The 15,971-nt window shown below is 43.2% G+C and overlaps 3 protein-coding genes across 8 annotated transcripts in view; all 3 read right to left on the bottom strand.

Moving 5' to 3' along the window:
* The window catches only part of LOC123807960 (protocadherin gamma-C4), a 151,569-nt gene that overhangs the window by 91,679 nt on the left and 43,919 nt on the right, over positions 1–15,971 (bottom strand). The gene's annotated exons all lie outside the window — the stretch shown is intronic.
* Positions 683–3,250, bottom strand: LOC123808034 (protocadherin gamma-B4-like). Its single transcript, XM_045822267.1, has one exon. It carries the CDS (start codon positions 3,095–3,097, stop codon positions 683–685), a length of 2,415 nt encoding a protein of 804 aa, XP_045678223.1. The 5' UTR covers positions 3,098–3,250.
* Positions 5,299–7,812, bottom strand: LOC123807601 (protocadherin gamma-A7-like). The gene is given in 2 exon segments (XM_045821575.1): positions 5,299–6,138; positions 6,140–7,812. Coding segments are annotated over 2 exon segments (2,469 nt in total). The 5' UTR covers positions 7,769–7,812.

The raw sequence follows: 15,971 nt of genomic DNA on the forward strand, positions 1-15,971 counted from the left end.
TTTGATGAAAGAGTCTACAGAATGAACTTCAATACAAATTAAGCTAAAAAAAAAACCTATGCTGCAAGTAGGGAGAACATGCTTTTTGTCTTCTGGTGAACACAATGGACATAACTTCTAAACCAAAGGATTTTACACACACAATACATTGCATAGAGTTACAATGGGCTCATCTACATAAAAATCCAGGGTAAGATATAGTGTTCTAGATGCTTTAGAAATAAAAGGGAGGTAAATATGAGAGAAAACATCAGATTAGTATGGAAACCACAAGTTAAATCAGTTAAGAAAATGTAGAATTTTAGCTTACTTTTGCTCTAAAGACTTATTTAAATGACTGCCTACTTTTACGTTTACAATATGTCCAAGCTTAAAAAAAACCACCTACTAAGTGATAGGAAGGAAAATTTAGGGAAAAATCTCATAAGCTTTTATGAGAGAGCCTATCCCATTGCCTAATATTTTCCTTTGTAGACAAAATCACACGCTTGCTTCTTCCTTTCTGAGCCTGATAAGACATCCCTGAAAGACACATTATTGCTCTGATTTCAATATCCCTTGAACAATGATATGACAGCTTTTTGACTTGCTACAGCTTTCTTAAGACAACTTTTAGATTTGAAAATTGTATGTTTCCCTGTGAGTATGGAGAACTGGGTAGACCATAAGAAGCAGGTTATGCTTAAAGGAAACTCACCTGATGGGAAGTCGACTCATTGGAATTACAAAGTGGAAATAAGGCCCCAGATGAATCACCACAAAGTATATCTTGTTCTGAACTCAACTGTTCCTTACATTTTAGAAAATTAAACTCTGTCTTTCCAGCTTGGGCAACGCACAGATTGTAGGAATAGGGCAATGTTCCCTGGCTGTAGTTGGGAGGAACCACAGGTCCAGTCTTAGTACAGAGACTCGGCTGAAAGCAACTCCAGGTGGTGGGGCTGGAGGAGCGTCGAAGGCGCAGGGCAACCGCCAGAATCACCGCCAAGAGGAAGAGCACCGAGATCAAGGCCAAGGCCACCACCAGATAAAACTGTAGCTCAGCCTGGGGGTCAGAGGGTGTGAGGCGATCACTGAGGTCTGGCAGTACCTCTTGAGGACTGTCGGCGAAGACCAGGAGCAGCGTGGCAGTGGCCGAGAGAGGCGGCTGTCCCCCGTCTCGCACAGCGACCAGCAGGCGCTGACGCACCGCGTCCCTTTCACCCAAAGCCCGCGCTGTGCGCACCTCCCCCGTGCGCAGCCCCAGGCTGAACAGTCCAGGCTCGCTGGCCTGCAGCACGTGGTAGGATAGCCAGGCATTGTGTCCCGAGTCCGCGTCCACCGCCACCACCTTGGTGACCAGGTAGCCGGGCTGAGCGGCGCGCGGCACTGTGTCGAAGAGCGCAGAGCCGTCGGGCCCCAGCGCCGGGTAAAGCACTCTTGGCGGGTTGTCGTTGCGGTCGGTCACCAACACGCGCAGGCTGACATTGGCGCTGAGCGCGGGCGAGCCCTGGTCGCGAGCCTGCAGGGTCAACTGAAAGGTGCGCAGCTGCTCGTGGTCGAAGGCGCGCTGCGCGAACACCACGCCGCTCTGTGGGTTCACGGACACGTAGGACGACAGCGCCTGTGTCTCCAGGTCGCTGGCCACGATGGAGTAGGAGACCTGGCTGTTGGGTCCCAGGTCGGGGTCGGAGGCGCTGACCTGTGCTATGGAGGCCCCTGGAGGGTTGTTTTCTGGCACGTGAACCAGGTAGGCGGACTGTTGGAAAACCGGGGCGTTGTCATTGACATCTCCAATGTGTACTGTGATGGTGGTCCTGGAGGAGAGGGGTGGCTTGCCTTTGTCGGTGGCTGTGATGGTAACATTGTATTCAGGGATCTGCTCCCGGTCTAGAACTTCATCTGTCACTAATTTATACGTGTTTCTTGAAGAAGTTAGCAATTTAAACGGAACATCACTTTCTAATTTACAAGTTACTTCTCCGTTATCTCCAGAATCCTTGTCATGGATTTTAAGTAAAGCAATATATGTTCCGAGCCTGGTGTCCTCCATGATAAGATCTGGTAGAGACTGGAATAACACTTCTGGGATATTATCATTTACGTCTAGGACTTCTATCTCCACAGTACATTGGGCAATCATTCCACCACCATCCCTAGCTTCCAAAACTATGGAATACTCTTTGACTTCCTCAAAATCTAACATATGTCGAGTAATAATTTCCCCAGTAGTAGAATTCAGGTCAAACTGAGTGATCTGGCCTGCTTCAGTGAAAGAGAAGGTGATCTCAGCATTGACACCCTCGTCCTGGTCAGTGGCCATCACTCGAATCACAGTGGTGCCTGGGAACACGTTTTCCAGTAGGCTCACCCTGTAGAGCTCTTGGCTGAACACTGGAGGGTTATCATTGGCATCAGTCACTAGGACTTGTATCTGTGCAGTGCTGCTTAGGGGTGGATCCCCGCAGTCCAGGGCAGTCAAGGTCAAGTGGTAGGACTTCTGCTCCTCCCGGTCTAAAGGCATCTTCAGTACTAGCTCAGGGTATTTACTACCATCTAATTTTTCCTTATTCACGAGTAAGAAATGATCATTGGGACTTAGCTGGTAATTCTGTAGTGAGTTGGTACCAATATCTGCATCTTGGGCAGATCCTAAGATAAATCGTGCCTCAGGCTTTGTGGACTCACTAATTTGCAACTCAAAGGAACTTTGCAAGAATTTGGGGGTGTGGTCATTAATATCTTCGATCTCCACGCTCACGTGGTAAAAGTTCAACGGATTTTCAGCAACCGCCTCAAATTCCAAAGCACAAACTGGCTTCTTCCCGCACATCTGCTCCCGGTCCAGCCTGCTGCTCACAAGTAACTCCCCGCGCTCTGCGCTCACAGTGAAGTAAGGCTTCTCAGAACCGACGCGCAGTTTTCGAGTCGGTAACTCGCGGACACTGAGTCCCAGGTCCTTGGCGAGGTTCCCCACCACCGAGCCCTCGGGCATTTCCTCGGGAATCGTGTAGCGGATCGGCTCCGACAGCACCGGGCACAACAAAGACAGCAGCAGCCAGGGAAAGAGCACCGGCCGCCGCTCAGCCCAGCCCCTGAGCCCAGCGCCGCTCCCCATCCCTCTAGCTCCCCTCGGCTTGCTCACCGGCCCGAAGACGCCGATGACCAGTAATCTCCGGGTTGCAGATGTCCGGAGCTCCGAACAGGCTTTACCTCCTGCGTGGGGGTCAGGGTTCTTCTTTTCCAGAGGAGGAAGCGGTGGAAAGGCAGGCTCTAGCGAGTCTGAGATGAGGAAAGTGAGCTGCGGCTGCGCGAGGCGGTCGCCCTCCAAGCTCTGCACTCGGGCCAACAGCGGCGCCCGGAGCCCGCGGTAGGAAACTGCAGCCTCTGCCTCTTCAGTCTAACCAGCTACAGGCATTTCGAATACAATCCTGTGCTTGACTGGAACATTTTTTATGTCTATGTATTTAATAATACTTAATTTGCACCACCAGAAACTTCATTATCCCAGGTTTTAGGGAAATCACATATATTCGGCACATAAATTGTCAACATAATTATTCCGCACTAGTAATAGAAAGATGACTGTAACATAGACTTCGTCTGAACGATCTTATGGTACAGTAATTTTGAATTCTTATTAATTAGAAACACACTGACTAAAGTTTTGTGCTTCTTTCTTTGTTTTCCTTTACTTTTTGGGTACCTCAATAATGATTCATTTCAATTTTTTCAGAGAGTATCAGTAATGCTGACACTGTCTTAAAAAGGGCACAATGGATATTACCATCCAATACCTTTCTTCTTCCTCACTCAAAGAAATAATATAACCAGGAAAGAGTTAGCCTTTTCTTTTCCTTCCCATTGTACGATATTTTCCTAGTTACCAAATGTAACATCAATCCTCAAAGTTACCAGGAGAATATTTCGCCTTGCAACACAAAGTCACTGTGGCCTATGCACTGAGGCATGGTTCCCATTCCTGTACTTATATAACCTCCTCTGATGACTTGAAATGAAGAAAATAGTTCCTAGGAAGTTTATTTCCAGTAGCTCACTGAATTTAGTGACTCTTCTGATTGTTTAAAAATGTTTTTGAAGCGTCTAATAAGTTGGATAGGGAAATACTCTTTTTCAAAAAAGTTGGAACAACTGTAGTAGCATAATCAACAAAATATACTTTAAAAGTACTCAATAACTACATTTCTGCCTCACAAAGTGTCAGTAACATTGTCTGCTCCCCTAGTGATGGTATATCTGAATATAGTAGAACACATGAAGTATACTCACATAATTGCATATTTTATTTACATGTAAAATACCAGAAAACACAACACTATACTAGAAAAAATGTTGGAATTAACACTCAAAAGGTCCCAGCAAACAAGATGCTAACCAACTGGTATGATGAGCTATACTGAAATATTATACTTAGAATATGGAAGTAGTCATTAGTTCCAGATTAGGTTAGTCCCTGACTGGGATTGAATTTCTCAGCACACCAAATGAGTAAATTCCAACTACTGGCCTAGGACTTGAGCATGTGAGATATTTGCTTCATAAAGCCAGGAACCCCACTATCCTACTTGGAGAGCCACACCTCACATGGCTGCACCGCTAAAACCAGACATAGACATTTTGTGGTAAAACATGTAACTGCCTATTTCACAAATGCCACTTATAATAGTTGTAAAGACATTTCATTTCCTGTCATATTTTATTGGTTTTGAACAATGGCCTGCAGTGTTGCATTAGACTCCATATTGGTCATTGATATAGATCTTAGTGAAGCTTGACACACATTTTTTTGTCAGACATTTACCGATCTTCCACCAGCACCCAACTTTAATAGACAATTATGCTTTAAATAGGTTAGAAATGAAGTGAGATATTTCAAGGTCATCAAGTTGAGGAACATGGAGGCAGAATCCAGACAGAAAAAAACTTCTGACAACTAGCAACAGCCTTTTATAGATCTGATCTACAGAGAATTCTGAGAAGTCTTTTGCTAACTTGGTACAATGAGAAAGACATAATTCATTCTCATTTATAAACTACATGAATTAAGAACATTAAGAGGAAAATAGGTGGAAGGTATAAAAATGTAGTAGTCCACTTATTCACAATCTTGTCCATAGGCATTCACTATGGAAATGACACCAAATCCTATATTTATAAGTGTTCCATGTTAAAGTATCACTACTGAAATAAACCATTTAACATGCTTTTGTTTTTTAAAGTTTTTTTCCATGCTATCTTCAAAACACTGGCTTCACAAACAATGGAGACATTTACACAAAATATCATTTTTCGAGGATATCAAGTTAAATGAATGACTGAACTCACCTGAATGCTTTGGGCTTCATGATTACATTCATGAAAATCTATGGGTGTTGACATGGGATCTATTTTCTCACAGCTCTCTTGACTGATGAGGGTGTCAGCATAGTTGGGCTGCGGGAAGATCAGGTGACTCTTCCGGGAGTCCGCAGTGAGGGAGACCTCGTGGGAATAGGTCTGCAGGAAAGCCTGCACCCCGTCCACACCCACAAAGTGAGAGGCAGGCACGCCCATTAACCCGCCTTCAGAAGCCTGGAGCAGGCGCGAGGCGGACCAGCGCCGCAGTCTGAGTGCCAGCAGCACCATGACAAAGGCAAGAAAGATGCAAGAGACAGCGGCCACCACCACCACCAGGTACAGCGTGAGGCCTGAAGTATCAGAGTTGTGTGGGACCTCCAGGCTGCCCAGCTCTTCCAGAACGTCTGGGATGCTGTCAGCCACGGCCACCGTGAGCGTGACAGTGGCCGAGAGAGGGGGCTGGCCATGGTCCTGAACAGCCACCACCAGGCTCTGCTTGAGTGCATCTCTGTCCAGCAGGGCACGTGCAGTGCGCACCTCACCCGTGTGCAGCCCCACCACAAAGAGCCCTGGCTCACTGGCCTTGAGCAGGCGGTAGGACAGCCAGGCATTCTGGCCTGAGTCTCGGTCTACTGCCACCACTTTGGTCACCAGGTAACCAGGTTCTGCAGAGCGAGGAGCCAGCTCCACGCCCGTGGAACCATCTGTGGGGATGGCAGGGTACAGGATCTCTGGAGCATTGTCATTCTGGTCCAGCACGAACAGACTCAGTGACACGTTGCTGCTGAGTGGTGGGTCCCCCACTGTCATGTGCAGTCACTCTCAACTGCAAGTCATGGAAGTGCTCATAGTCGAAGGAGTGCAATGCATACAGGACACCAGTGTCAGAGTTGATGGAGACATAGGAGGACAGAGGTGCACCGTGGATAGTGTCTTCCTCCAGGGAGTAGGTGACGTGGGCATTCTCATTGCTGTCAGGGTCGTGAGCATTCACAGAGAATATGGAGGCCCCTCTGGGGTTGTTCTCAGGGACATAGACAGAGTAGGAGGAGTGGGGAAAGGAAGGTGGGTTGTCATTGGTGTCTGCCACCCTTAGTGAGATGTGAGTTTCTGTGGACAAGGGTGGGGTTCCACTGTCTGTGGTTTTCAATGTGATGTTGTATTCAGAGAGTATTTCTCGGTCTAGGTTTTTTTCTGTCACCAATCTATAATAGTTGTCTATTGATCTTTCTAACTTAAAAGGCAGATTTTCTGAAATAGTGCAGGTCACCTCACCATTCTTCCCAGAGTCTCGGTCTTGAAGGTAGAAAAGAGCAATTACTGTTCCAGGAGGCGTGTTTTCAGGGATTGAGCTGCTTACAGATGTTATAGTCACTTCTGGGGCATTGTCATTCATATCTAAAATGGTGATCAGTACTTTAGCCCTTGTCATACTACCAGGACCATCCTGAGCCTGAACTTCCATTTCATAGTAGCTGGATTCTTCATAATCTAGGCCTTCTAAAGTTGATAATTCTCCTGTATGGGAGTTCAGCTGGAATATCTGTAGAATTTTTGGAATAATTTTCCAAAAAGAGTAAGTCACTTCCCCATTGATTCCCTCATCTAGGTCAACAGCACTTACTGTGAGCAGTCTTGTGCCCACTGGCACGTTCTCTGGGACAGTTACTTGGTACAGGGGCAAAGAGAAGACTGGTGCATGGTCATTCACATCCACCACCACTACTTGGATGCGGGCTGTGCCAGATAAGGGTGGGTCACCACCGTCAGAGGCTGTGAGGAGAAGGTGGTGAACTGCCTCTTCCTCCCGGTCCAGCACTTGCTCCAGCACTAATTCCGGATACTTAGTTCCGTCATCTCCAGTTTGCACAGCCAGGGAGAAGTGGCGATTGGGGTTGAGCTGATAGCTCTGGAGGGAGTTTGTACCCACATCCGGATCCCTAGCCTCTTTTAACGGAAACCGCACCCCAGGAGCTGTATTCTCCATTATTTTAACATTCATTTCTTCAGTCAAGAACCTAGGAGCATTGTCATTAATATCCATTATTTCCACTTCTATAGGGTAAAGATTCATTTTATCTTCCATCAGGATATTAAAGCTCACCAGACACCGCGCACTCTGAGCGCAGAGCTCCTCCCGGTCTATCCTGCCCGCGGTGACCAAGCTGCCGCTCCGCTTATTCAGAGAGAAAAGCTGCGTCCTACCTCTGGAGACGATTCGGACTCCGCGTTCCGCCAGCTCCTGGGCCTCCAGCCCCAGACTCTTGGCGATATTACCCACAAAAGACCCTGTGTCTGTCTCCTCCAGCACAGAATAGAGAATGTGTCCTGCCCACGCTTTGCTCTGGGTCCCCAGGAGGATGGAGAGCAGGATGAATCCTCTATAATCCCCGCCCCTCTTTGGAGCTGCCATTGCTGTCCTGCAGATCATTAGACGCTGGACTACCTCCTGCTGTGTTTCTGGGTGCTGGTGTGTCGATGTGGAGCCTCTGTATTCGGAAAAGGAACCCCAAATCCAGTAGAATAGAGGTCTGCGTTTGGTGCCTCTTGGAAGAGTTTTTCTCAGCCTGGTGTTTCTTTGTGTTGTAAAACTCGGTAGTTCCGGCGGCGTATCTTTTTCTCCCGGTTGGTGAACAGCGGCGCTCAGAGTCCTTACTATGTTACTGCACCATATTGAAGCAAAATACCAGTAACTGATTTTTCAGAAAAGTTGTTTCATTCTTCAAAATTCTTCCGTTTATATTTCTTTAACCCATATATCTGCTCCATCATTTAAAAATCAATTTTAAGAAACTGTGAATTGATGTAACAATGTTCACTTGTGTTTATTAATCCTTTTGTTTTTTCAAAATTCTTTGGCTTGCATTGCAACTTTGAAATGACTCTTGGGCACTGCTTCACATTTCATTACACGCAGCCATTATGGGTTTAAAAAGCATGATTTATTAAATGGTGTGTGTATATGTAAGATAAATGTTACATAGAAAATGTTTACATCGAAGTAAAATAAATTAATTCAATGCTATTGAATATCACTGTGCTGTAGACACCACCACATAAAACTCAGAGAGTCAAAAACTTTCTTTAAAATGTGAAGAGATAATTCAAGAAAGTTTAGATTGGATGGAACTTTGGAGATGGTTTAGTCCAACACATTCATTTTTATGATTTTTAAAAATGAGAGGGAATTGCCTTGTCCTGGACTATGTAATAGTAGAACCAATGTTAGAATATGGGTATCTTCACTCCCAGTCTTTTGAGAAAAAAGAGGAATCACTGTTGGCCTTAGTTGCTGTTTTATGCTCAAAAAGTACTGTTAGAGATGAGAATCCAAGTGGCAACAATCAGCTATAGAAGCAACACATTTTGTGCAAAAGGCCAAAATAAGCAGAGCTTCTACTGGTTGTTGATTCATAAGACAGTGGGTTTGACTGCTTTTTTTTCATTATGCAATTCAAATAATCATCCTACCCTATTCTAGAATAATTGAAGAAAAATGTGTCTCTAGACAGACAGCCTTTGAGCATACAAGCAGGACTGCCCTGAGAGGATCCTTAAAAGTACTCATTTCTACACTGATGTTAATTAAGTGAAACTCAATTGTTGATTGACCTGAGGCTACTTTTATCTGGCAGGAATTAAATAAATCTTCCTTCCACATAGTTGCAGGAAGAAAAAGGTGTTTTGGAATGAAGATGTAGCAAGACAGCCCTGGTTTGTAAATTGTGTTTGCCCCAGGAGAGCAGCCAGCAGCGCCAGAAGAAGGGACCAGAGGTAACATTGAAAATGATTAGCCTAGTTGGTGTTCTCTGATGGCATTGCTCCAAAATATAGGGAATACTTTGAATGAAATGCTGTTTCATTCTGTTAAAATAACTAATAGTCATGTTTGTTTTCATCAAGTAGATGAAAGAACTTTTTGATTAAGGGGACCAATATGAGTATTACAGATTAATTCCATAAACAAGAGTTATACATTGTTTGTTTAGTAGCAATTTTGAAATTCTTGCTCATGTAAGCAAAATATATGGTCATCAAAGATCACGAGTACTTGCAGACATTTGCAAACAAAACTTTCATGTCTGGATACTATGGCTCCCAATGCCATGATCTCTTTCTATCTGATACTTCAAAACTCATAGTGTCATCATATATTTGTCTCTTGTTCTATTATTTCTTAAAAGTCTCAATTAACATTACTTTGGGCACCTTTCTTGGAGTTAAATAAATAAATAATATATAGACAAATGAGATTATAGATGTACTCTGAACATAAAGCATATTTCAGGGAGTAAATGGCTGCACTATCTCTAGTATCAAGTTTTCTAAGTTATTTTACAACCTAAAATTAAATATTAAGTATCTCTACTAGAGCACCACAATATGCTTACATATAAGCCTACTATCTAGTTAAAATATTTTATAGTTTTACTTTTAGAATTTTATAGTTTTAAAGGGAGTATGTTATTATTGAAGTTTTGGGGCAGAATTTTGACCTTCATTTGTTTCCTTGCATTAAAAAATTACATGGAAGATTTATTTGACTTCCCAGGCATTAAGTTATCTTCTCCCCTTTCTTTATAGAACTTTTTTAAAATTGAAGAACCACTTGTTTTGACTTATGTTTAAGTTGTCATTCTCAGGCAGATATATGTATTTTCCAATGATTGCCTCTGAGATTTTACTCCTTCCTCTCTAATAATTGGCAATTCAACAGAAGTTTGATCAGAAACTGGTGCTTTTCACAGATGATAAAATAGCCCAATTATTTGGTATATTTTTCCCTGATGCTTCAAAATTTAGTATATGCTCAAAATCTCAGACTGCCTATCTTATTCATATAACCTGTAATGTACATAGGTCAAAGAGCTTCATTTAGTTAGAACTTAGCAAATTACATGGTTGCCAGGATTTAACACTTAGTCAGTCCACATGAGTGATTTCCCATTGTGAGAGTAGAATCTGGTAGTTTTTCTGTCAGTGAAATATTTTGTTTAAACAAAATGGTCACAGCTGACTCAGGTAAGAGAATAAAAGAAACCAGCCTACTGTCCCAGTTAGTGTGCAGAGAAAAAAATAAACCACTATATTATCCATGGAACTAGTTTGTGAGCATTGCTTATAACATGATGGTTCAGGATGTACCATATTTTGCTGTAGGTAATGTGCACCTTTACATGTGCATGTTTTTTATATGTGCAAAAAACAATGTCATGTTTTCTGCACATTATACACAGAATTATTATACCCATGGCATGTAATCATCATACCCATGTATAATGCATATCCTTATTTTCCCTAAAAAATTTAGGCAAAAAAGTGCATTATACATGGCAAAATATGGTACTTTAAATCATCCAGAACTGGTGATATAATCAAATAGCATTTACACTTTCAGAATGTATAAAATAAATAATAATATTTGTATGAAAGAACATTTGATTCCCTTGACCAAAACCCAAGATTCAAGTTCTCTAAAATTATCATTTACTATTAAATTCTGATTAAAATCATCAAAGAATTATATAAAAAATGTCTAAGCAAATCAGATTAGACAATGTGTATAGCTAGAGTCTCTTGGCTAGTCATATATATTTGAATTCTTGAGATAAATAATTCTATAACTGCTGAAATGTAATGACCACAATATTGATTTGAAAAAACATATATTACCCTTAGAAGATAATTTAAGGACATTAACTAAATCAGTCTGTATGAAGACTGACAATTTCAGGTTACAGAAGAGGTTCTCACTAATTTTCAAAGTATCTTCTCAATTGTTTACTTCACATGTGAAATTGTTTATTTTAGATGCACAAGTGACCAATTGATTATATATCAGATCATAGAATACTCCAGCTCATAACTGGAACAGAACTTGACTATCATGTAGTTCAACAACTTAACAAATTATATTATCCTAGTAGTCTATTAATTCCATGGGCATCAACTTACCTTTGAAGAGCACCAATAATAGAATCTCTTACCTCCTTAGCAATCCATTTTCTGATAAAACAAATTTGACATCTCAAATCTTTGCTTTTTTATTTGCCTATTCATCAAGCCATAGTTTCAATGACACCTTTGGGCCACAATATATTAGACTAGTTATTCTTTTCAAATGACAACCCTCCTTTCCTTAAATATTTGAATAGAGTTTCTACGTGACAGAGCCTTATTTTATCTGGGTTAAGTATGCTAATTGTTTAAATCCTTACTTGGACACTAGTAAGTCTTCATTCTTGCACTCGCTAGTCACTTCTCTATTTTTAGAGATACATCCTATAAGTAGACACTAATGAGCATATTTTAAAGTTTAATTTTAATTTTTAAATAGTGTCAAAAGGCAGCAGAAGATTGAAGAAGGCATTGTAGTAGGCATACAGCATCAGACACATATATTTATTTGTTAGCAATTGAGTAGTTATAACAATGGTGAGGTCAACAAATATTTGTTCACTATACTGATTTATAGTTTGATAAACTTTAGGCAACTTTTTATATTTTATTTCCCCATAATTTCTGTGAGGTAAATAAGACAAGTCTTTTTAAATTTATTTTAGTTTAAGAGCTATAGATGTTGTGACCAGCCCAAGATGAGTAACAGACAGTTCCAGGGATATTACTCAGGTTTTCAAACACCAGTGATTATGTCTTCCTAATTACTTCAATCTTTTATATAAATAATGTTTGATTCAGAAGTAGTGAAAGAGAAAATATCTCTCACAGATCTCCATAATTTTAAAAAATGCTTGCTATTAAGTAAAAGAGACAGAGGGGGGTAACCAAGATATTGATCTTTGAGACTGTAATTCAGTTTTTTTTCATGTTAGAAAAATAATCTCAGACCCCTGGCTGGTGTAGCTCAGTTGGTTGGAGCATTGTCCAGTAAACTGAAAGGTCTTGGTTCAACTTTTGTCAGGGCACAGGACTAGGTGATGGGTACCCCCAGCACCCCTCCCATCAGGGTGAGGGCACACAAGAGAAGGAACCAATCCATGTTTCTTTCCCTCCTTCCCCCTTTCTAAGCATGTCCTCTAGTGAGGATTAAAGACAAAAATCTCGGAAATGTCACATAATGGGAAAAATACCCCTAAGAAATGAGATGTATGTAACCACAGGCATAAAGAGCTTGCCAAGAGTAGAAAAGTAAAAATAAATAAGTAAATAAATACATAAAATCTAAGATATATGTAAGATTATTTTGGTAAAATTTGAGAAAACCAAGATTTAATATAACTTTATTGTCAAAAATCTTCTCAAAATTATGATTCACTGCAAAACACTGAGAAAACTAAGCACTAATCAAAGAGAATTTTTAAATTTCTTATTCAAATAAAACCAATAAAAACAATAATCTCACCTGAGTAAAGGAGTCTTCCTCTTTACAAAACCCTGAATCTTCCTGAATCAAAAGAGGTTCACTTTTCTCACAGCTCTCCTGGCTGATGAGGGTGTCAGCATAGTTGGGCTGCGGGAAGATCAAGTGACTCTTCCCAGAGTCCGCAGTGAGAGAGACCTCATGGGAATAGGTCTGCAGGAAAGCCTGCACCCCGTCCACACCCACAAAGTGAGAGGCAGGCACGTCCATTAACCCTCCTTCAGAAGCCTGGAGCAGGCGTGACTTTTGCCAGCGCCACAGTCTGAGCACCAGCAGCATGATGACAAAGGCAAGAAAGATGCAAGAGACAGCGGCCACCGCCACCACCAGGTACAGCGTGAGGCCTGAGGTATCAGAGTTGTGTGGGACCTCCAGGCTGCCCAGCTCTTCCAGAACGTCTGGGATGCTGTCAGCCACGGCCACTGTGAGCGTGACAGTGGCCGAGAGAGGGGGCTGGCCATGGTCCTGAACAGCCACCACCAGGCTCTGCTTGAGTGCATCTCTGTCCAGCAGGGCACGTGCAGTGCGCACCTCACCCGTGTGCAGCCCCCACCACAAAGAGCCCTGGCTCACTGGCCTTGAGCAGGCGGTAGGACAGCCAGGCATTCTGGCCTGAGTCTCGGTCTACTGCCACCACTTTGGTCACCAGGTAACCAGGTTCTGCAGAGCGAGGAGCCAGCTCCACGCCCGTGGAACCATCTGTGGGGATGGCAGGGTACAGGATCTCTGGAGCATTGTCATTCTGGTCCAGCACGAACAGACTCAGTGACACGTTGCTGCTGAGTGGTGGGTCCCCACTGTCATGTGCAGTCACTCTCAACTGCAAGTCATGGAAGTGCTCATAGTCGAAGGAGTGCAATGCATACAGGACACCAGTGTCAGAGTTGATGGAGACATAGGAGGACAGAGGTGCACCATGGATAGTGTCTTCCTCCAGGGAGTAGGTGACGTGGGCATTCTCATTGCTGTCAGGGTCGTGAGCATTCACAGAGAATATGGAGGCCCCTCTGGGGTTGTTCTCAGGGACATAGACAGAGTAGGAGGAGTGGGGAAAGGAAGGTGGGTTGTCATTGGTGTCTGCTACATTTAGGGAAATGAATGTTTCTGTAGAAAGAGGTGGCACTCCTTTGTCTGCGGCTGTCACGGTGATGTTGTACACGGATACCTGTTCTCGATCTAGAACTGTATTGGTCACTAATCTATAATAATTGTCAACTAATTTTTCCAGCTCAAACGGCAGGCTTCTTGAGATGGAACATGTTACCTGGCCATTCATTCCAGAGTCATGATCATATACTTGAAAAAGAGCAATTACTGTTCCTGGAGGCATACTCTCAGCAATTGACTTGCTTCCAAATGTGACTACTACTTCTGGTACATTATCATTCACATCCAAGATTGTTATTAAGACTTTTGCTCTGTCTTGTAGGCCTGCCCGATCCTGGGCTTGAACATCTAGCTCATAAAAACTGGAGTCCTCATAGTCTAGATTTGCAGAAGTTGATATTTCTCCAGTGAACACATTCAAAGAGAAAAGTTTTGAGATCTTTTCTGTTATCCTTACAAAGGAGTATGTTATTTCAGCGTGGACTCCTTCATCCTGGTCGGTGGCATTTACTGACAACACTGGCGTACCTACCAGCAGATTTTCAGGAACACTCACAAGATAGACAGGCTGAGTAAACATGGGAGCATTGTCATTGGCATCTAGGACAGTTACCACAATTCGTGCCACACCTGAGCGGACAGGGTCACCGCCATCCATTGCAGTAAGAACCAAATGGTGAATGGACTCTCTCTCCCGGTCCAGAGCATGCTCCAGCACCAGCTCTGGGTATTTGGGCCCAGGGGCTTCACTTGGTACATCCACTGAGAAGTGACTGTCCCCGCTGAGCTTGAAGCCCTGAAGAGAGTTCATTCCCACATCCGGGTCAGAGACCTCCATTAGTGGAAAACGAGAGGATGGGGCTGCATTCTCGAGAATTTTCACTTCCATTTCTTCCCTTAAGAATCGGGGTGCATTATCATTAATGTCCACTATTTCCACTTCTACAGGATAAAGATTCAGTTTGTCCTCAACAAGGATATTAAAACTCACCACACACTGTGGGCTTTGATCGCAGAGCTCTTCCCTGTCTATTCTGCCCGCAGTGACCAAGCTGCCGCTTTGGGGATTCAGAGCAAAGAGGGGCGTCCTACCTCTGAAGACGATGCGAACTCCGTGCTCCACCAGTTCCTGAGGCTTCAGCCTGAGATCGTTGGTGATGTTGCCCACAAAGGAGCCTCTGTCAAGTTCCTCAGGAATAGAGTAGTGGATTGGCCCGGCCTGCGCCCGGACCCCCCACAGCGTCCCCTGCAGCATAAAAAGCAGGACTAATCCACTGTGGCACCGGCGCCTTTGCAGAGCCATTACTGGCTCCTTACGGACTTCTCTGCGGGAAGTATTATGAGTAGGGGGCCACATCGCTCTCCGGCTTCTCAGAATTAAAGTTTAAAGTCCATAAACAAGCAGAAATCAGATGCGAAGCGTTTTAGGTCAGAATTTTTACGCAGCTGCAGAGCTTTTGTGTCTGACCTGCTCTGTGCTTGGAGGGTATGACTCCAGTACTCTTTGCTTTGCTTACCCAGGTTAGTGAACAGCGACGCTTAGAGTCCTAACTTAGTACTACAACGTTTTGTGAAATCACACAGAGGATTTTAATTCTGCCAACTCTGCAGAGATAACACTCATAAAATTCCTCTCCCCAAGAATGAGAAGCATTTGGAAAAATAAAAGAGCTTATTTTTAAATAATTGTATCTGTTCTCTAAACTTCACTGTTCTTTTTTGTGGCACTATCTCTTACAGCCTTGAAGAACAGAAATATTACACTTTTCTGTAAATCTTGAATTATCACACCCCACCATGCCTTAGTTTATCCCACTTTCTTTTTTTAAATATTTTATTTATTTATTTTTAGAGAGGGAAGAGAGGGAGAAAGAAAGAGAGAGAGAGAGAGAGAGAGAGAGAGAGAGAGAGAGAGATCAATGTGTGGTTGCTGGGGGCCATGGCCTGCAACCCAGGCATGTGCCCTGACTGGGAATCGAACCTGCAACACTTTGGTTTGCAGCCCGCGCTCAATCCACTGAGCTATGCCAGCCAGGTATCCCACTTTCAATAAGGGCACCATCACAAACATATTTGAACCACTTAGTGTCAGTTAAGTATTGTCATTTTTACATTTCCTTATCAATTTTCATTAACACATAGATTA

The sequence above is a fragment of the Phyllostomus hastatus genome, unplaced genomic scaffold (assembly GCF_019186645.2).
Source record: "Phyllostomus hastatus isolate PE091 unplaced genomic scaffold, TTU_PhHast_1.1 phas_contig_150, whole genome shotgun sequence".
In the NCBI taxonomy this organism is placed as follows: domain Eukaryota; kingdom Metazoa; phylum Chordata; class Mammalia; order Chiroptera; family Phyllostomidae; genus Phyllostomus; species Phyllostomus hastatus.

Excerpts from the sequence above, each read along its gene's own strand:
- LOC123808034 (XM_045822267.1), bottom strand. The coding sequence starts at position 3,097 with ATGGGGAGCGGCGCTGGGCTCAGGGGCTGGGCTGAGCGGCGGCCGGTG.